General features: G+C 40.3%; 2 protein-coding genes across 23 annotated transcripts in view; one reads left to right on the forward strand and one right to left on the reverse strand.

Annotated features, from left to right (window-relative positions):
* The window catches only part of scel (sciellin), a 37,285-nt gene extending 26,663 nt beyond the window's left edge, over window positions 1-10,622 (reverse strand). For 2 of the 6 annotated variants that reach the window (XM_062061781.1, XM_062061779.1), the window contains exons 1-2: window positions 9,186-9,902; window positions 9,074-9,106 (exon numbers count right to left, since the gene is read on the reverse strand). The gene's annotated coding sequence lies outside the window, so the exon portion shown is untranslated. Of the gene's footprint in view, window positions 1-9,073; window positions 9,107-9,185; window positions 9,903-10,150; window positions 10,245-10,467 lie in introns of those variants that run through there. The other 4 variants (XM_062061775.1, XM_062061778.1, XM_062061780.1 and 1 more) reach the window with 3 other exon arrangements.
* The window catches only part of mycbp2 (MYC binding protein 2), a 121,317-nt gene continuing 108,682 nt past the window's right edge, over window positions 9,381-22,015 (forward strand). For 13 of the 17 annotated variants that reach the window (XM_062061754.1, XM_062061760.1, XM_062061764.1 and 10 more), the window contains exons 1-2: window positions 9,381-9,990; window positions 18,438-18,513. In XM_062061754.1, coding sequence (XP_061917738.1) covers window positions 9,716-9,990; window positions 18,438-18,513 — 351 coding nt within the window. In that variant the 5' untranslated portion in view covers window positions 9,381-9,715. The remainder of the gene's footprint in view (window positions 9,991-18,437; window positions 18,514-22,015) is intronic. The other 4 variants (XM_062061768.1, XM_062061769.1, XM_062061772.1 and 1 more) reach the window with 1 other exon arrangement.

Below are 22,015 nucleotides of genomic sequence, written 5' to 3' on the forward strand. Positions count from 1 at the left end.
ATAATGAGTTAATTATCAGAAAAACTCCTCTTATATGCATCGCTGAGTACATAAGCAGCCCCCCCACAAGCAGTTAATCATATTATAGACACTAGGAGGTGCTAGTGCTGCATTTAAAGACACAGCAAAAGGTTTTGCTTAGAAAAAAATATTTAACACGAGAGAAAAAGGTGCCTTGAGTCAAAAAAGACCGGCACAAAGCAGAAAAAGACAAATATTTGAACACTTCAAAGCAAAAGCTATTCTAGATATCACAAACCAATGTACAGTGTAAGCGCTCTCCTAACATATTTTTGCACACAGGCTCCCCCTGTAGGCAGGGAGTGGAATTTTATGACACACGATCTTCTCGAGGGACGAGATGATAGAAAGTAAAGTTGGCTATACTTATGAGTAGTCAGTGTGCAGCTTGTATAGCAGCATGGATATGCTATCCACTTGGCTGTGAATCTTTAGGCACCACACGATTCCATTTGATTTGATTCTTGGGGGTAACGTTTAGATTGAGAATCAATTTCACGATTCAAAATCTGTACTTTTTAATAATATTGGATGCCAGTTCTGTGATGAACTACATTCCTCCATGAAATAGATAAACAGCTCTGATCATTTTCTGTATAACTTAGAATTAAAACTGGTTGTTTATTAAAATGCTTCCCAAACATTTAATAAAGTCAAATACAAATAAGGCCGCAAGAGAAGTACCCAACACTTCTCTTTCCTAAAGTACAACAGATATGGGCATCTACATCAACAAAATGATTGCCTGAGTGGCTGGACCAGACAGATTGGGAAAAAATAAAAATTAAAAATACATTTATTTATTTATTTTTTTTAATCGATTAAGAATCGTTACAAATAACAATTTCGAATAATCTGAAAATCGGTTTTTTTGACACCCCTACTAATTGTAATAAGTTATTTACAGGGTTGCGTGACTCGCTCGGTTGAGCGGCAACTTGAGGGATCCAGGTTGGATTCCCGTTTCTGCCAGCCTACTCACTGCCGTTGTGTCCTTGGGCAAGGCACTTAACCAACCAGCTCCCCGTTCCACCCACACTGGTTTAGATGTAACTTAAAGATGTAAATAATGGGTTCCACTATGTAAAGCGCTTTGAGTCTCTAGAGAAAAGCGCTATATAAATATATTTCACTTAACTTACTGTGCATCCGAAAAAGAAAAAGAAAAAATATACAGTATATATATATATATATATATATATATATATATATATATATATATATATATATATATATATATATATATATATATATATATATATATATATATATATATATTTATTCCTCGCACACTAACTGACTGAAAGAGCGCACACTTGCCGCGTGCTCGCACTGCGGCGCGAGTGCGATGTTATCGATGGGAAAATGCATTTTTAGACAATATGATTTGCCCGAGCGGCTAGGAGACACCGAGAGTAACAAGCGGTAGAAAATGGATTAGAAAGGTCGGATTTAAAAAAATATTAATTTAACTTGGGGCCGTAGTTTGGGGACCCCTGCGTTACAGCCTTATTCCAAATGAAATAATTTCATTTTTGTCCTAAAAATTCTACACACAATACCCATAATGACAATACGAATACAATGCCACAAGCTGGGCACACCTATCTTTGGGCAGTTTCACCCATTCCTCTTTGCAGCACCTCTCAAGCTAAACCAGATTGCATGGGAAGCGTCGGTGCACAGCCATTTTCAGATCCCTCCAGAGATGCTCAATGGGATTCAAGTCTTGGCTCTGGCTGGGCCACTCAACGACATTTGCAGAGGTGTCCTGAAGCCATTCCTTTATCTAGACTGCGTGCTTAGGGTCGTTGTCCTGCTGAAAGATGAACCGATGCCCCAATCTGAGTACAAGAGTGCTCTGGAGCAGGTTTTCATCCAGGATGTTTCTGTACATTACTGCATTCATCTTTTCCTCTATACTGACTCTCCCAGTTTCTGCTGCTGAAAATCATCCCCACAGCATGATGCTGCCACCACCATGTTTTACTTTAGGGATGGTATTGGCCTGGTGATGAGCAGTGCCTGGTTTCCTCCAAACATGACGCCTGGCATTCACACCAAAGACTTCAATCTTTACCTCATCAGACCACAGAATTTTTTTTCTCATGGTCTGATAAGTTAAAGTTAAAGTACCAATGATTGTCACACACACACTAGGTGTGGTGAAATGTGTCCTCTGCATTTGACCCATCCCCTTGTTCACCCCCTGGGAGGTGAGGGGAGCAGTGGGCAGCAGCGGTGGCTGCGCCCGGGAATAATTTTTGGTGATTTAACCCCCAATTCCAACCCTTGATGCTGAGTGCCAAGCAGGGAGGTAATGGCTCCCATTTTTATAGTCTTTGGTATGACTCAGCCGGGGTTTGAACTCACAACCTATCCATCTCAGGGCGGACACTCTAACCACTAGCCCACTGAGTAGTTCTGATAGTCTTTCAGGCGCATTTTGGCAAACTTCTACGAAGGAATGGCTTCCGTCTGGTCACTCTACCATACAGGCCTGATTGGTGGATCACTGCATAGATGGTTGTCCTTCTGGAAGGTTCTCCTCTCTCCACAGAGAAATGCTGGAGCTCTGACAGAGTGACAATCCGTGACTCGGGCCTTTCTCCCCCGATCACTCAGTTTAGACGGCCGGCCAGCTCTAGGAAGAGTCCTGGTGGTTCCAAATTTCTTCCATTTACGGATGATCAGGGCCACTGTGTTCAATGGGACCTTTAAGTCAGCAGATGATTTTCTGTACCCTTCCCCAGATTTGTGCCTCGAGACAATCCTGTCTCGGAGGTCTACAGACAATTTTTTCGACTTCATTCTTGGTCTGTGCTCTGCCATGCACTGTCAAGTGGGGGAGGCATGTGCCTTTCCAAATCATTTCTAACCAACTGAATTTATCACAGGTGGACTCCAATTGAGCTGTAGAAACATTTCAAGGATGATTAGTTGAAACAGGATGTCCCTGAGCTCACTTTTGAGCTTCATGGGAAAGGCTGTGAATACTTATGTACACGTGATTTCTTAGTTGTTTTTGTTTTTTATAGATTTACAAAGATTTCTAAAACAAATTACCTTTTTCTCATTATGGGGTTTTGTGTGTACAATATCGAGGACAAAAATTTATCTATTTCATTTTGGAATAAGGCTGTAACAAAACAAAATGTGGAAAAAGTAAAACGCTGTGAATACTTTCTGGGGGCACAGTATCTTTTTTGGCAAACAACTGGAGCAAACATGGTAATAGAACACATACTGCTAAACGAGTACCTCTAAGGCTATGTCTACCCTAAGCCGGATAACCCCTTAAACAAATAATTATTCAGCCTAAGCTCCGTTTCAGCCACACTAAACCATCGTTTAAGGTAACTCTCCTTGGATAATTTTTTACACGGGTAAGTGCGCCATGTATTTCTTGAATCTCTGGCTCTTAGCTTTGTAGGGAGTCATTGCTCGTTTACAAACTGAGTTTGGAGAGGAAGTGAAGTCAGAAAGAACGCGCCCCACACAGGAAGTGACATCAGAAAGAACACGCCACAGCCAGCTTCATAACAACCTGAGCGAACCACTGGAAAGATGGAAGCGAGTCATCCAGACATGCCTGTGTTTCTAATTCTTCTACATGTACAGACGCTTGTGGAAATCACACGAGTACCTTAAGAGAATAAAACGCGCGATTACAGCTATCTAGGATACAACACTTCTCAGACAGCAAGAGAACTTTCTAATGTCCAGGTCAGCTGGGATTCTACTTACAGAAAAACTTTGTCCATTTGTCGAAGGAGAGACAATGAAAATGTGGGTTCCCGTGGATGTGATCAAAAAAGAAGCGTGTGCTTTGTATTACTTGGCCGTCGAGGGAAAACTACGGAAAACATCGACTGCATTTGGACTGGCAAAGCAGACTGTAGCAGTTATTGTTCGAGTTATTGTCCGCCATGTATGTCACGGACTCAACGTCTAGGTCCAGAGTACATGAAGTCACCAAAAACGAATGGACGACAAAGGTGAAGGCAAAAGAGTGAGGAGTGTCCCGACCAGATATCTAGATCTCTAGTTTGATTGTTGTAAAATGTTCTTTATCACATTGTTTACGTGTCTAATAAGATTTGATTAATTTATGAGGGCTCAGGTGTGATTCACTACTATGGGCCCCACAGCACACTGGATTCAATTGAAATACCACAACACTGGATATTGTACAGATAAGTTCAATTTAATTTAAAAACTTGCACACAAAGCAACACTGGAGGTGTTTGTGTAAACGGGGCCTAAGATAGCGTCCATCTTTGCAAAATGCACCTCTTGCAAATAGTGAGGTAAATAAGGCCATCAGGGCCATTCCACCCAATCGGTACCATTTGCTTGCTGTAACTCACTCAAAATAAACTTGATAAAACACACATTGAACTATTAAAAATGTGTATTGGTTTATTTTAGGCAACTTTTTAACTTTGTTGTGCAAGGTTCCGAAGCCAAAATGAGTAACAGGACTGACATATTGCCACATGGTATTTTTGCTGACAGCATGTTGAGACTAGAGTGATTCCATATTTTTTAAATAAATAAAGAATATTTTACATAAAAGGACTGTGCCGAGAGTTTAATGTTCTCAGTCGTAGTTGAAACATCATTAACTATACTGGTAGGGAAAAAGTACAATGCTACCTCAACTTAAGAGTGCCCCAAGTTAAGAGTGTTTTGAATTACGAGCTGTCTCTCGGTTAATTGTTATGCTTTAAGTTGCAAGCAGAAATTACAAGTTACAAGCATTACCGCCATTAGTTGGTGTAGCTAAAGTCACAGTGACCCTCAAAAGGTAAGTCCAAAGGATCCTGTCTTTCTCGCCATAGCATTAGCTTACAGCGAGAAATCGACATAACTTTGTTTTTCCAACCATGGTAAGAAGTATGTGAGTGTGTAGGACAGTGCTCAGAAGAAGTGGATGAACTCTAATTAAGGAAAGAAATAATCCAAAACATCACTGAGCCTGTCGCCTCCTTGGTAAAGCAATTTGAGCGTATCACTGCTAGTCTGCATAATACTGAAACAGAATGAATCTAAAGCCAACCAAGAATGTTACAATAATACCTAAACATTTATCCATGTACATATTAAAGAGAGAAGAAGAGAAGTGTGTTTAATTGAGAAGAAGCTGGAAGTAGATACCATAGAAGTCCACTCTCTAAGGTAAATGGTAAAAAAAAAAAAAAAAAGGGTTATACTTGTATAGCGCTTTTCTACCTTCAAAGTACTCAAAGCGCTTTGACACTATTTCCACATTCACCCATTCACACACTGATGGCGGGTGCTGGCATGCAAGGCCCTAACCACGACCCATCAGGAGCAAGGGTGAAGTGCCTTGCTCAAGGACACAACGGACGTGACGAGGTTGGTAGAAGGTGGGGATCGAACCAGGAACCCCCTTAAGCTGCTGACCCCCGACTTAAGGCGAGTCGGCGTAAAAGTGTGGGTCGTGTAGCGGCCAATGGACGGCATGATGCATTTGTACGTCCTGTGCTCGCTCTCAGCCTCCTGGAGTTGTAGTACATTATTACTACATTACTTCATAAAAACTACTGTAGTTGTTAGTAATACATTCAATTGTATTGTTTGTGTACATTTCATATTTCCCAAAAATTGTTTTTTATTTTTAAAAGTCATGTTAAAATTGTGATTTAGGATTGATTGATGTTTTGGTGGGCCAAGCACCGATCAGATTGATTTCAATTGGAGATGTTGATTTGTAATACAGGTGTTTTTAGACAAGAGCTCCTTCGCTGAACATATGAAGCTTGTAAGTTGAGATACTGCTGTATAACTTTTTGGTCTTCCCGTGAGCTGTAGAGGCTCTGAATGATGCAACTTCCTGTGGACCATGTGGCAGAGGTGTGGACTCGAGTCACATGACTTGGACTCGAGTCAGACTCGAGTCATGAATTTGATGACTTTAGACTCGACTTGACAAAATGTAAAGAGACTTGCAACTCGACTTAGACTTTAACATCAATGACTTGTGACTTCACTTGGACTTGCGCCTTTTGACTTGACATGACTTGCTACTTTCCCCAAAACCCAAAGCTTAAAAAGTTATTTGGGAGCGCTCCGTATCTTTCATTTTGTACGTGTCTGTCTATCAGCGTGTGTGCTGCCTGTCAGCTGGTGTGCTGTCAGTACAACAGCCAATCAAATTAGTTATACGTTGTTTTCATCACACAGCATTCATCCAATCAAATTGCAGGACAACCACCGAACAAGAGTTGTCAAACAATGCGGCAGAGAGAAACAATTATGCCAAAGTTGGTTTCGTTCGGGTATAAAAACTACGACTTGGTCAACAAAAAAACGAATTGCGTATGCAAATCACGCAGTTCGAATATTACAGACGGAGACGCAACAACTTCCAACTTCGTTCGACATTTGAAGTTGCCCAAAGAAGGGTAAGTTTTGAATGTAAGATAACGTTTATTGGCTAAGTAACATGACTTTTATTTGCTGTGTAGTTAAATCAGTGAGGCTGTAAACTCACTGCTAGCGTTATAACTATAGACATCTTATAAGTAGACGCAGCATCGAGCGCTACTGCCTACTGGCGCAGACGAGACGCGGGGCCGCCATCTTGGAGTGGTGATCCCAATTCATTTGTCAGGAGCAATGAACTGTCAGCGCATTTAATTCATTTTACCTCACTGAATACCACTGATTTTCACACGGTTTTTTTTCATACGTGTAGCTATGATAACGGACACATGTTTTGGCAAGTTTTATTATTCATAGTTTGCTTAACAGTAATATAATATTCTTATACGCTATAAGTGACCAGACGTCCGAGATCAAAACTGGTAATATAATCCCAGAGAAGGGGGAAAAAACGGTAAGCTATTTTTAAATTGAAGAAACAATATGATTAGGTTATATATACATGCGTATATCCTACATAAACAATATATGAATACATTAGATATCTATATATCCTAGGGACCTATAGACTGTATCTCTGTTGCTGCAGCAGCAGAGAGTTTATTCTGTCTTGACACTTTGTATTGATATTTTGTATTACATTCTTCCCTTAAATGATAATGTTTACAGTGATTGTTATGTATGTATTTTTTATGTATGTCGCTTTGGATAAAAGCGTCTGCCAAATACTTAAACATATATAAACACCTGAAAGTCTTTATATCAGCTAAAACCACCAATTTGTTTCACTACATTCAGAATAAAACCAAATGCTGTTTTACCCAACAATGTTAGTATTTGAATATTGTTACTTGAAGACTTATTCCTGGTTACAATTATACTGTTAAGAAAGTATTGTCTTATATTTTGCCTAAAATGAGAGTGCATCATAATCAGTGGCGGCTGGTGAATTTTGTTTTAGGTGGGGCTGAAAGTTTGTAAACCAAACCCCTGTAGGGGCGTCATCCTCCCCCAGAAGATTTATTTGTGATTTTCACATACAAATATTGAATATCTTTGCTCCTTCTCAACTCTGTGGTAATATTATTTTCATATAATACAACCAATAGTATGTTAATGTTTGTTTTTGCAAATGTGTTTATTCTGTAAAGGAATGAGTTAAATGTTTAAAATTGTTTAAACTATTAAAATTACTGTTAATAGTGCTATTATGAATTGCAATGTCAGCACTATTTTTTTTCTTGCAATTTCAAATGCACTTGTTTTAATAAATAAATACAGCGTTTTAAAAGCATACACAATCTGTGTAAAAATATTAGTCTGTGGTTAAAAGGACTTGAAAGGACTCGAAACTCAAAATGCAGGACTTGGGACTCGACTTGAGACTTTCCAGTCTTGACTTTGGACTTGACTCGGGACTTGCCTGTCTTGACTCGGGACTTGACTCGAGACTTGAGGGCAAAGACTTGAGACTTACTTGTGACTTGCAAAGCAATGACTTCGTCCCACCTCTGCCATGTGGCCATGTAACAGGATACCTCGGGGAAAACACTAAAGTGTGAATTGTATCAATTGCTGTTGTCTTAAAACATAAATATGAAATCAGATCAAGTACAGGAAACTTTACTTTGTAAAAAAATATTTGATACACTTTATTTTCTGGGGATGCAAATGGCCCATGTATTCTAGTGATTTTTAAATGGTGTTACGTGTACCATCTAGTTTTACGCCAACTAAATATTCAAACACAGTGTTACTGTTCAAAATGTGCTTACTGTCACAGTGGCCCAAAATATTAACCCTTGTGTAATGTTCATATTGTTGTTACTCAGCCAGCTTTTGTGGGTCTGATGGACCCGTTGCATTTTGTGGCTTTTAATGCCTCACAATCAAACACTTTTATGTTAAAATACTGAACAGATGTTTACCTTATCCCAATAAACATCTGTTCAGTATTATAACATAAAAGTGTTTGATTGTGAGGCATTAAAAGCCACAAAATGCAACGGGTCCATCAGACCTACAAACGCTGGCTGAGTAACAACAATATGAACGTTGCACGGAAAATTTCTCTGCCAGTTTCTGCATCCCACAGGGATTCTTCTTTTGTGTTTCTGCACCTGCGGTTCCCACACAAGGTTGCAACATTGTTTGTCAACACTATTTGCTCTCATTTTCTCGCACATTTGACCCTCTGGTGTTTTGTGTACCTACACTCTGTCCTCCTCCTGTCTAGGTTTGCTGTGTGTGTGTGGGTGCGTGTGGTATACAGAACATCAATTTCCACACTTCTATTAGCCCCGGGTCCATTGGACCCGGACATCTTATATGTAATAGAAATGTGTAGGGGGCGGTGTATGGTGTGTGGTCATTAAATATGTATTCTAATATATGTTCTTCACAGAAAATGAGCCAAAGTCAGAGAGTCTCAGTTTGAAAAATTAATTAAATGTATAATTTTTCTTTTAATAAAAAATGAAAACGGTTCCCACAAACCTGAACACTACACAAAATATACATGTTAAATAAAACCCTTGCCTTGTTTTTAATTAACACTTAGGCCTACTACGCTACTGTATTTCAATGTTGGTCACTATGGTGGCACTTTCTGAGAACCAGTTTTAGTCTAAACTTGTCTTACCTGCAAGGAGAGTTGAAGTGCACGGTTCCCTGTCTGGGAAAGACAATTAGGTGGATATTAGATTGCGTATAGACAAGTGGCAAGCATAGTGAACAACTGGGAGGAGCTTTACCCCTTCAATGAAAAATTTCACTTCAATGATTGCTAAAATGCAAATATATTTTTACGTATTTTTAAGCAGCTATTTTTCTTGAATAATAGTGGGGTTCTATAATGGCCTAGAAGCTAATTACAATAACGACAATGAAAGTGTTCCGGCTTGCAGGCTACGCAGCACGGTGCTGGGGAGTAGGCGGGATGATGATGATGATGATGATGATGGAGCTAAGATGGCAGACCATCTGAGGGTGCTGCCTCTCGGGGGTCAACACATTTCCAAATAGAAGAAAACCCCCTTCGATCGTGTCATTTTGCCATTTTATAGACTCTGTCTTTGAAGCTTAGAAGAAGAAACTCGTGCCAATCGGACGACCGGTCGCCGAATTATCCCGGATAACAAGCGTCGATCCCGGATACTATTCAACGGAGACGACGTGTGGTGGATTTAACAATAAACGGATTTTTTTTAACGTTACAACCGATGGCCGGATGTGATCTGTCTGCTTCGAATTTGGCCTGGTTTATGCATTGTGCTCCATAACGATGATGTGCGCCGCTGCGGCCGCGGCCGCCGCCTGTGGGGGGATCGTGCCCTCCTCGTCGCCGTCGACGGGGCTGGGTGTCCGGGTCATGTACGGACTAGGAGCCGATCTCTCCACCATCGGGCCGGGCATGGGTCCCTGTCCGACGCCCGGAACCCAGTCTGACTGTCGGACTCGGTATCAGCTTTTGCTCTCAGGGAGAGCCCTGGCGGAAAGGTACCGGCGGATTTACACGACTGCCATCAACGATAAAGAGCAAGGGATAAATCAAGGAAGGTGAGTGGGGGAACATTTGGATGTTAACGGCTAGCTTGAGCTAAGCTAACATTACCTCACTGCGCTATCGTTAGCCGCATCTGTCATGTGTGTTATCAGAAGCCATTATACGAGACGCTGTCGCATTAGTTTAGGAAATAAATAAATAAATAAAACCCACAGGAGCTGCACTGTTTAGAGGAGGAGGTTACACTCCCGTTGAGGTTAGTAGCATTTCCTCCTGCACTTCCTTAGCCTCCTTAGCTAATGAAGTTACATCGCCCGTGACCCCCCTCCTTGAAACAATGCCTATTTGTTTTAATGACCATTTAAATAACTCCACTCACTCGGGATGTGCCCATGCCGTTAACGAAGCGCACCTTTTGGGTTTGCATTAAAGCTAGCTCAGCTGTCATGGGAGCACATTTACGTGTTCTATTCGCCAATAGGCTGCAACGACACACCGCAAACCCTCTGGATGTTTACACTGATGCTTACATTCGTTTTGGCGAGAGTCGTTTCCATTCTTGTGTGTTTTAGGCCCAATGGCGTCACTATTTCTTTAGCTAGCTAGCATGAGCGCTTCCTCATCTAAAGTGGTTATAATGGAGCTTCACGGCCGTGACAGTGACAATAGTGGGGCGTCAACGCACACAAGTACACCGTCTGGTGAGACACTTTGCGTGTATCGAGTGAATATAAAGATGGTGGGGGGGGGGTCTCAAGTGGCTGTTATTTTCGCCTAAGGCTAATAAGAGTTACGTCATTTATTGTCAGTCATGTTGGAGAGGAGCCGGGTCATTGCAGCATCTCTCACTGCTCTTGTTGTTATTGTTATCAGTCACCCCTCAATGTCACTTTGCATTCATCAACTGTGGCTTTTTTGTTTCAATACAGCAAGAATTACGGAGTTAAAACGTGTGTGGTGGCAGTGATCAAGGAATAAGAACTAGAGATGTTCGATATTGTCCAACTCTTAATGGCCGATTCCGATATCAACCGATACCGATATATACAGTGGTGGAATGAACACATTATTAAGCCTAATTTTGTTGCGATGCCCCGCTGGATGCATTAAACAATGTAACAAGGTTTTCCAAAATTAATCAACTCAAGTTATGGAAAAAAAAATGCCAACATGGCACTGCCATATTTATTATTGAAGTCACAAAGTGCATTATTTTTTTTAACATGCCTCAAAACAGCAGCTTGGAATTTGGGACTTGCTCTCCCTGAGAGAGCATGAGGAGGTTGAGGTGGGGGGGTTGGGGGTTGTGGGGGGTGTATATTGTAGCATCCCGGAAGAGTTAGTGCTGCAAGGGGTTCTGGATATTTGTTCTGTTGTGTTTATGTTGTGTTACGGTGCAGATGTTCTCCCGAAATGTGTTTGTCATTCTTGTTTGGTGTGGGTTCACAGTGTGGCGCATATTTGTGTTAAACTTGTTTATACGGCTACCCTCAGTGTGACCTGTATGGCTGTTGACCAAGTATGCTTTGCATTCACTTGTGTGTGTGAAAAGCCGTAGATATTATGTGACTGGGCTGGCATGCAAAGGCAGTGCATTTAATGTTTTTTGCAGCTCTGTACTTCTCCCTACGTCCGTGTACACAGCGGTGTTTTAAATGTCATAAATTTTACTTTTTTTAAACCGATACAGATAATTTTGAAACCGATACCGATAATTTCCGATATTACATTTCAAAGCATTTATCGGCAGTCCGATATTATCTGACATCTCTTATAAGAACTGTAATTTAGTTTAATTTATCATTGTTTGCACTACTGCAGGAATATTGAACTAAATTATCTTGGGCATTTCCAGAAAGCTAAGGACTGGGGGCGGATTTCTCCCGTCACTATTACAGCAGGATGGAGATTCATATTGCCTCATTCGTCACGGTTCACCTGACACATGAAACGGGACGAATTAAAATGGTGCACTATCTACTTTAGCCGCCAGAGGGCAGTAGAGTGTTAAATATCTTAAAATGTGTTTTCTGGCAATTGCAATGCCCGTGGCATGTTAGCCCATCTCTTCTCGGTAGGCTGGCGCTTGGGGGTTGCCCGGAGTGGGGCTGGAGATATTGTATAGGTACTTTGGAACCAGTTCATTACATGGGGGTGCAGAGCCTGGGCTAAGGGGGTAAGGGGCGGGTGCAGGCTGTCATTCTCTAGTACTAAAGCCGTGTGTTTCTGCTGTAGCGGTGTGGTGTGACGGTGGTGAGGTAGTTCTTTCACAATCTAATGCATCAGTTGCTATGTAGAGGGGCGCTTTCCATCGTTTTCTGCAGACTGCATTGCAAAATGATTAACCCCCCTGTCCCTTCACAAATTCCACCCAGGAATGGTGTAGTATGAATCCCTTCCCTACTGAATTATTTTTTTTGTTTAGTCCGAAGAACCAGCGTCCTCAGGTGTAAACATTTGATTTTGGTCTATTTTTTATTTTGTCAGAGTTACAGGAACGTTCTGCTGTTTTTAAGGACCTTCCGCAAAAAAGGTAGTCAAAAATCATCACTATTGGTGTGTTCCATTTACCTCAGAAGCTAAAAATCGGAGCTGGGAATGACGTCCGAGTTGTGAGCGGTAGGAAATCAAGATGGCCACATCTACGAAAGCTATTTTTGCGCTTGCTCTGTTTGAAAATAAACAACTTACTGAACAATATTCACTCTCTCTGCAACCTTCAAACATGGTGGAAGAAGAGGAGACACAGGCGCAATTGCTAGCGATGTACAACGTATATACCACATGAAAATCTTACACTACAGTATCGTTACCATATATAAATGTACAACAATACATTGTACATTCCTGACAAAAACAATACATTGTACATGGCTGACAAAAACTAATCAGAAGTGCTAATACCTATAGAACCCTTAATATTGTTTACATACGGAGTAGCCATCTTTGAAACCAACTCAGGGGTGGTGAGAATAATGCAACTTTCCGAGTAGGAAATCCGACCTCAAGGGGCGTTCCAGTTAGAATTTCTACTAGCAACTCGGAAATTCCGATTAGTACGAATGGAACTCCCCATGTAACAGCACTCTAATGTTTTTAGGAATTACTGCAAAAATGGGAATCTCTCACAAGTTTTTTTAATTGAACTCGGTTCAATTAAAATAGTATTCAGTTGAATAGCCCAAATGATGAAAAAGAGAGGACCCAAAATGGAACCTTGGGGAACACCACTCGTATAACTAAATACATTGAACAAATGACTACTGACTGAATCTTTAGGTAAACAAGATACAGCAACACTTTAGTTAAGTAAATCATTAAAAAAAACATTATAACTGCCAAAAAGCAGAGGACTTCAAGGGGTGCTTTGAGGAACGCCTCAGTTATGGAAATCAAAAGTTTTGACACAGGTGTTCTGTGCTTGCGAGCAAGGCTAAAATGTCAAAGCAAAGATCTGCCAATGTTAAAATATTGCTCCAAGTTCTTCGATACAACGAGAGCACAAAGTGTTTTTAGGAATTGGCTGCAAAAATGTTTGTTTACCAAGTTTTGAACTGAAACTGAAATGACGTGTCATTCCCGGGCCGTATTTGGCCCCTGGGCCTTCAGTTAAATAGCACTGCTCTAATAGTACAGTTCGTTTGGTCAAGTGTGAACACAGCCCAGCAGCAAACGGGCTGAGAGATGGTTCAAAGTCCACCTGCGAGTGGGCCCTCGTCCTAAGTCCTAAGATAAGTGTGAAGTTATAGGGGCCCTATCCTGATCATTTTTGGAGCTTTCAAAATGTTACTGGAACACAGTGGGAGGTAAATCTGCATTTTTCTCCTTTGGCCGACATGCTTGGATTCAACAGACTCCTCCTCGACCACGCCTACTCTGTTGGAATTACAGTGCATCCGGAATGTATTCACAACGCTTCACTTTTTCCATACTGGGGTTCAATCCCCACCTTCTACCATCCTAGTCACGTCCGTTGTGTCCTTGGGCAAGACACTTCACCCTTGCCCCTGATGGCTGCTGGTTAGCGCCTTGCATGGCAGCTCCCGCCATCAGTGTGTGAATGTGTGTGTGAATGGGTGAATGTGGAAATACTGCCAAAGCGCTTTGAGTACCTTGAAGGTAGAAAAGCGCTATACAAGTATAACCCATTTATCATTTATATTTTGTTATGTTACGGCCTTATTCCGAAATGTAATTAATTAATTCAATACATACGTATTCACAGCTTTTGCTCAATAATTTGTTGATGCAACTTTGGCCGCATTAACAGCCTCAAATCTTTTTTAATACGATGCCACAAGCTTGGCACACCTATCTTTAGACAGTTTCACCTCCCAAGCTCCATCAGGTTGGATGAGAAGCGTTGGTTTCCATCCAGGATGTGTCTGTACATTGCTGCATTCATCTTCATCTAGTCAGGAAGGTGACCAAGAACCCAATGGTCACTCTGTCCGAGCTACAGAATTCCTCTGTGGAGAGAGGAGAACCTTCCAGAAGGACAACCATCAATGCAGCAAACCACCAATCAGGCCTGTATGGTATAGTGGCCAGACAGAGGCCATTTCTTAGTAGAAAGTTTGCCAAAATGCACCCGAAAGACTCTCAGACCATGAGAAACAAAGTTCTCTGGTCTAATGAGACAAAGATAGAACTCTTTGGAGTGGATGTCAGGTGTCATGTTTGGAGGAAACCAGGCAAATACCATACCTACAGTGAAGCATGGTGCTGGCAGCATCATGCAGTGGGGATGTTTTTCTGCGGCAGGAACTAAGAGACTAGTCAGGATAGAGAGAAAGATGAATGCAGCAATGTACAGAGACATCCTGGATGACAACCAACGCTTACAGCCAACCTGATGGAGCTTGAGAGGTGCTGCTAAGAGGAATGGGCGGAACTGCCCAAAGATAGGTGTGCCAAGCTTCTGGCATCGTATTCAAAAATACTTGAGGCTGTAATTTTCTGCCAAAGGTGCCTCAACAAAGTATTGACCAAAGGCTGTGAATTAGGGCTGGGCGATATATCGAATATACTCGATATATCGCGGGTTTGTCTCTGTGCAATGTATAAAATGACTATATCGTGAGTTTTCGAGTATACGTTCTCACGCAGTTGCATTTAGCTGCGGGCCTTACACGACAGGCTTTTATCACTCTTTCTTGTATCTCCTTCTCACGGAGTGATAAAACAAGCGCACCTTCTTACATACGTCACACGCCCTCACCAAGCAGAGAGGTAGCGGCATGGATAACGTTAGCAGTGGCAGGCGGTGTAAGCGTAGCGGTGCAAGTGGTAATACGAGAGAGAAAAAGTGCGAATCTCGTAACAAATGGAGGAAGAAGAATTAATTCCCAAGAAAAACAGCACAGGGTCCATCGTCTGGCGGTGGTTTGGCTTCAAGCGGGAAGATGTTGAACAGACAACCGTAATATGTAAAGTATGCGGCAAAAGCACTGCTAATTTGTAGCATCATTTGACAAGTCACCCGCTAGAGAATAAGCAGTGCTTGAAACTCTGCATGTCAACATCTCCGGCCGGTGCCACACCAACAAAATGCCAAAGCAACCAGTACTGACCCAATTGAGCCTGGCGTCTTCCACATCAGCACCGTATGAAAAAAAAATAGGGAAAAACAGAAGGAGATAACGTCCGCAGTAACCTACCACATGGTGAAGGACATACACTATTTGATATGCAGCTCATTTTTATTTGACGGTTATTGAAATATCTTGTGTGACATCATGCACAAAAGTGCACTTTATTTGTTTTAAACTATTGTAGTTGCGTTCTGTACAAAAAGTGCACTTTAATTTAGTGTTGTTTTGATATGTCATCTTAGTGACATCATGCACAAAAGTGCACTAATAGCTTGTTTTAAAATGTCTCTGACAATCTTGCACTTTCTGTTTGGAAATGACATGAATGTTTGTGCCACTGCTTAATAACTGTTTCATAAATGCACTTTTGGTAAATTGACTTAGTTGTGATTTCCCTCTCTGCATGAAAGTTTAAAAGTAGCATATATTAATGCAGTATGAAGAAGAATGTTTTAATGTAGACACATAGAATCATCATCCTGCTGTGATTATATGCATCAAGTGTTCATTCAAGGCTAAGTCAAAATATTGAGATATATATTGTGTATGGCCTAAAAATATCAATATATTAATAAAAGGCCATATCCCCCAGCCCTACTGTGAATACTTATGTACATGTGATTTGTTTGTAAAAAAAAAACATTTAAAAAAATTAAATTGAAACATTGTCATTATAGGGTAATTTTTTTTAGGACAAAAATGAATCTATTCCATTTCGGAATAAGGCTGTAACATAACAAAATGTGGAAAAAGTGAAACACTGCAAATACTTTCCGGATGCACTGTAGTTAACGGTTAAGGGGTCCGTCATGTGTGAATGGAAAAACAACACGTGTGTACGTCGGATACATGTTGGTTTTGAAATGAAGAATTATACATGGACAGCCATGGTGTCACATGACATGTCCATTGACCGAGGCGGCAGAAAAGTGTGTTGTACATGCTTGTGTTGCAAGTGTGACTCAAACAGAAAGTTAAGACCTAAACAGAAAGTTGAGTCCACACAGGACGAAGTCAACGAACCGCTACTTTCAATTACTCACACTCTTAAAATCCGGCATATGTATTACACTTCATTTACTTGATCAACAATGGAGTAATTCAGTTATTTGATTATTTTGTTCGATTATATTTAAAATTGCAAAAACACAGAGAAAAATTACAAATTGTTATTTAAAACATTTTCTAGTTAAGACTGACTCAATAGTGCCTCTGCACTCTATTCAGTCGCCTCAGAGGTCTTAATGGATTATTATTGTTCAAAAGGGACAAGAGGGTCATGCTCTACTCACAGCATGACTTTTGGTTTTAATTTAAGCTCTCAATTGTGCATTTATTTTTCACATTTATTGAAAGCACAAGTGTCAAACTCAAGCCTCGCGGGCCAAATCTGTCCCGCCACATCAATTCACGTGGCCCGCCAAAGCCTGGAAATAATGTGCATAAGTAAGACATTTTATCTTTGTTGATAAATGTATTTAAATTTTGACATAAAAATATGTAACGCATAACTTAATATTGTTTGTTACAGTTAGCTATTTTTGTCATTGATACCCTTTTCAAAATAAATTATACACTAGCCAAACTGCAATATCTGCTTGTCATTATGACTTCAGATTCCAAAGCAAGTTTTCCATCAGTTTGTTGGTAAACAATTATAATAATCAGATGAAGGGGCAGTGGTGTACTTATCAGTCCCTTTGGGATTTAGCGTTTTTTTCCCCCGTGATTGTTTGTGCCTAAAATGCTGGATTTTGCAGCAGCATTTGAAAAAAAGTGGTGGGAAAATAACCTTTCGTGATGCAGGGAGAGATTTGATTAGTTAGACAGTGTTGCTTTTGAGTACTGCCGGGACGAATTTGATTGGCGAAAACGTAAAAGATTGGCCGCAATGTACATGGAAATAGCGTGAATTAGGCAATGTTGCGAGGCCGCGCATTATTCACGAAGATTGGTTGAATTTGCGTGAACTGGCGCGATCGCAACTTTGCAAAATCCTGATAGGAAGGAATATTTTCATGAAGCGGCCCTCTTCAATGACTGCCCATGATGAAAATGAGTTTGACGCCAATGATTTAAGGTGTTTATCTTGTTACACACCATTTCTTAAACTATTTAGATTTTCGTTATTAACCAAAGTGTTCGTTGTAAACTGAAACAATTGTTCTCATAGGAAAGAATTTCAATCTGATGAATCCATTTCAGACACCCACAAACACTTTCTACAGATAACAATTATCGTTTTACATCCAGAAAACAAAGCAAAATGCATGCAAATGACAAATTAACATTTAACATCTCTTTTACTCTTTTTGAAGACTTTTCATTTACTGTAGCAGAGTGATGCGTTCAGTGACACTGTGGAAACACAGACTTGACTTTATTAGGCTGAAACTATGCTACAACTGTATTTGGCTCTTTGGTGGCTTATTTTACAGCTGTTGCCAATCAAAAAAGCACAGAGACTGAGTAACCAACATGTGTTTAATTGTGCTAAAACCGAGCCTGTGTATGAAAATCAAAACACATTTTTGCCTTAAACCGTATCATACTGAAACTAGGGCGTATGAAAACCGAAGTACCACTATACTATTTCTGGAATATGTGTTATGTGGTCATAAATTTTATACTCACAGGGAAAAACACACACATTTAATTCCTTTATTTAAATAATCTGCCAAACATGATAATTAATTGTTGTTGTGGACAACAAAGATGATTGGAAAGCCAGGATTTTTATGTTAATGTTCAATAATGCTGCCATAAAAGCACAAAACATTATATGTAAAATTCACTTGCACTGAAAGCATAAGCATAATCGCTTTTTGCCTCATAAAACGCTCAAACAGGTGTTGTTGACTCTTATGCATCTACGAATAAAAATGTTTTCCTCTGATTTATTTCAGGGGAAAGAAGGCTTTGAGTAAGAAGAAGCTGAAAAGACGTCAAAAAGTCAAGTCCAAAGTCAAATCGAGGACAAAGGTAAGAGAGGCTTGATATGTCATTCATTGTCCGGCGGCCATTGCTGTGTTTATGTCAAACTATATATGTCACTGCACATTAGAGGTCAAACGTACGGTGGAAGGACCACAGAACTGAACAATAATCCCATTTTAGAGTGCAGGCTTGATTATAAAAACATATTTAGCGTCGAATGCTGACCATCTCATCCTCAATTGATGCCGAAAAGCACAGTACAAAACACACAGGTGGAGGAGGGGGATTATTCACGGCCTGTTGCCGGGCGACTTGATGCGTTGCACATCTCCATGGCAACAGTTGCCTGGCTCCACCGCCTCCATCCAAAAGGGATACCTTGTCTGAGGAGGATGGGGGGCGCCTCTGCTTGTTGCCTGAGCATTTGTAAACAAGTTGATCCAGTAGTTATAAAAATATAAACAATGTTCACAGTCTTCATCTTTTACAAAAAGTATTTGCCCCTTGGAAATGATGTAAATAGTATTAATCTGTTCAGGGGTCAAGTTGACCCCACCATACATCTTTTTTTACAGTAAAGGCATTGTTTAAGTAGCATTTTAACATACATCACATCATAAATGTGTAAAAATAAGTCAACCCAGTTCATATTTACAGATGTGCCCAGCTTTAGTGATGGGGACAGTTCACAAATTCCCTGTACTGTTATGTGTGTTGATAGCTATTCATTGTTTTTGGTACTAAAATCACATTTTTTATTGCAATACTTAAAAATGAGCTGAATATGATAACTGCTCTCCCGTTGCTATTTTTTGGTTTATTATCATCAGATTATCATTTGCAAGTATGACATTAAATTGCAATTACATTTGCACTGTCTGTGTTGGCCCTGCGATGAGGTGGTGACTTGTCCAGGATGTACCCCGGTTTCAGGCCCGTGTACAGCTGGGATAGGCTCCAGCACCTCCGCGACCCCAAGAGGGACAAGCGGTAGAAAATGGATAGATGGAAGTCCAAGGCAGTAATGTATAATTTATGGTGTGTTTTTGTTACGACCTAAAAAGTGTTAAAACGTAAGTATTGTATTTTATTAAATGTTAAACATTTTTATTTAAAAAAAACAAAAAACTTTCTTTGATTATAATCCCCTCAGCTCTTCAAGGCAGAAAGGAAAGGAAATATCAACGCAAGCATGGAAAACACTCAAACAATGTAAACAAAATTCTAAAATCACATTGAACACCTCTTAAAATGAAGTTGCAAAAATAGGGAATATGTAAGAAATGCTTAATAATGCGTAACAAAATAGTGCACCGTGTGAAAACGTAAACATAGAGAAACCTGATAGTAACTAGTTTCTGCAGGTTTAGTGCCGGGAAGTTACGGTTGTGCTCTAAAGGGTGAGTGCGGCTAAGGTGGTGTGGTATTACTGGTCTTTGTGGGGATGAGCGCCTTGCATAATTTACAGACCACATTGGTCTTACTACAGTCCATTTAAGAAAAGTATTGTTATTATTATTATAAATAATATATAATACTGTACAGGCGACTTTTCCTGTTTTATCAACAAGTTATTTGCTCTCTGCAGCACTCATTTTTACGTTCTTTTCTCACTTTGTGCAAAGAATCCACCGCGAGACAACAAGATGGCGCAACCAAACGTGATAGTTAATACTGTTACCTGATTGGATGTTAGTGTGTCACTCCCACTTCCTGTGTTGCTCTGTTACCAGAGAGTGAGGCTTTTGTTCATGCAACCAACTTTGCTTCGCAACTTTGGTTTCTTCCGGCAAAGAAGAAAAATTATGTTTTATCGAATACATTTTTTATTGATATCGATTTTACGTGTCAACCGCTATATATGTAGATATCGTTTTATCGCCCAGCCTTAGTCAAATGCCAGATTTTCTCGCTGAAGCCCTTATTTTGCACAATCTCTGTGTGAAAGAGGCTAGAAAAAGGAGGCGTACACTTAAGGCAGGGGTCGGCAACCCAAAACGTTGAAAGAGCCTTATTGGACAAAAAATCCAAAAAACAAATCTGTCTGGAGCCGCAAAAAAATGAAAAGTCTTATATAAGTGTTATCATGAAGACGACACATGACGTAAGTGTCTATATTAGCTGTATTAGCCTACTATCAAAATGATGATGTGTCGCAGGCTGAAGCAAATCTTCGTTGACAGAAATGTTGAAATTTAATATTCATTCTACACATTTTTACAACATTAGAAACCATTAGTAAATCAGAGGTTACTGAGAAGGTGAGACAACTCCTGGAAATGACTGGCTTTTAATGGCCAAAGGTATAGATGTGTGGGTCCAAGTTAAAGGAAACGGCAGGCTGTCTTCTTTTAATAGATTTATTACAATCTTTGGCAAGCTAGGTAATGTTTGCTGTGGTCTGGAACAACATCGCACACAAACAACTACCTGGAATGTGTCATGAGACATGCAAAACTATATTCAAAGAGGATAAAAGTAAAGGATATTAAATAAGCTCAAAAATTCCTACAAGTGAGACATAATTATGCAATATGTACATACAGCTAGCCTAAATAGTATGTTAGCATTGATTAGCTTGCAGTCATGCAGTGACCAAATATGCCTGCTTAGCACTCCAACACGTCAATAACATCAACAAAGCGCACCTTTGTGTGCATTCACGCACAGTACAAAACGTTTGGTGGACAAAATGAGACAAAAAAGGAGTCGAAGATTTTACAAACAAACTGTTGCGTTACAGTCCACACTATGGTGAGTTCAAAAACCGCCGAAATTAGCAGGACAAAACAATGTTCACCAAATACTCTCATTAGTGAAGCATACACAGAAACATATTGAACAGTGGGCTTTTTAGCTATTGGGAAGGTTTGTGTCATGTTTGTCCTCAAACAAAAAACATACTTAAACAAAAACATTATTTTCCCCCCATCTTTCAATCCTTTTTTAAAAATGCTCCAGGGAGCCACTAGGGCGTCGCTCAAGAGCCGCGGGTTGCTGACCCGGCTTAAGGCGAGTCGGCGTAAAAGTGTGGGTCGTGTAGCGGCCAATGGACGTCATGATGCATTTGTACGTCCTGTGCTCGCTCTCAGCCTCCTGGAGAACTCTCGCTGACATCGTCTTGGCAGACCCCCCCCCGCCCCTCTTCCCCACTTTCTTTGACAGCCTCTTTAATAATGCAGACTTGCAGTGGAGTCAGAACAAGAGCATCTGTATCCCTGATGAATGCTGCCCTGATGTCTAGCGAGCTGTTGTTCAATATCATGTAATTATGAGCGGTGCAAAGACGACAAATGCAGTGCAATAATCCAATTTCTATATTGAGCAAGGACTTACCGTATATACTATAATTATAGCCATTTCTTTACCTAAAGCGCAAAGAGGACGTAGTGGTAATTGGAAGCAGTGCATAATTGAAAAGGGGCTGTTGTTGTTGAAAATAGGTTGTAGATATCAATTTGGAGTGCATAAGAAAGTGAAAAAAAATGGAAAACATTGCTCTCTTTGTCCACATGTCATTTATGAACACCGATTTTCATGAAAAAAT

Source organism: Entelurus aequoreus, linkage group LG10, assembly GCF_033978785.1.
Source record: "Entelurus aequoreus isolate RoL-2023_Sb linkage group LG10, RoL_Eaeq_v1.1, whole genome shotgun sequence".
In the NCBI taxonomy this organism is placed as follows: domain Eukaryota; kingdom Metazoa; phylum Chordata; class Actinopteri; order Syngnathiformes; family Syngnathidae; genus Entelurus; species Entelurus aequoreus.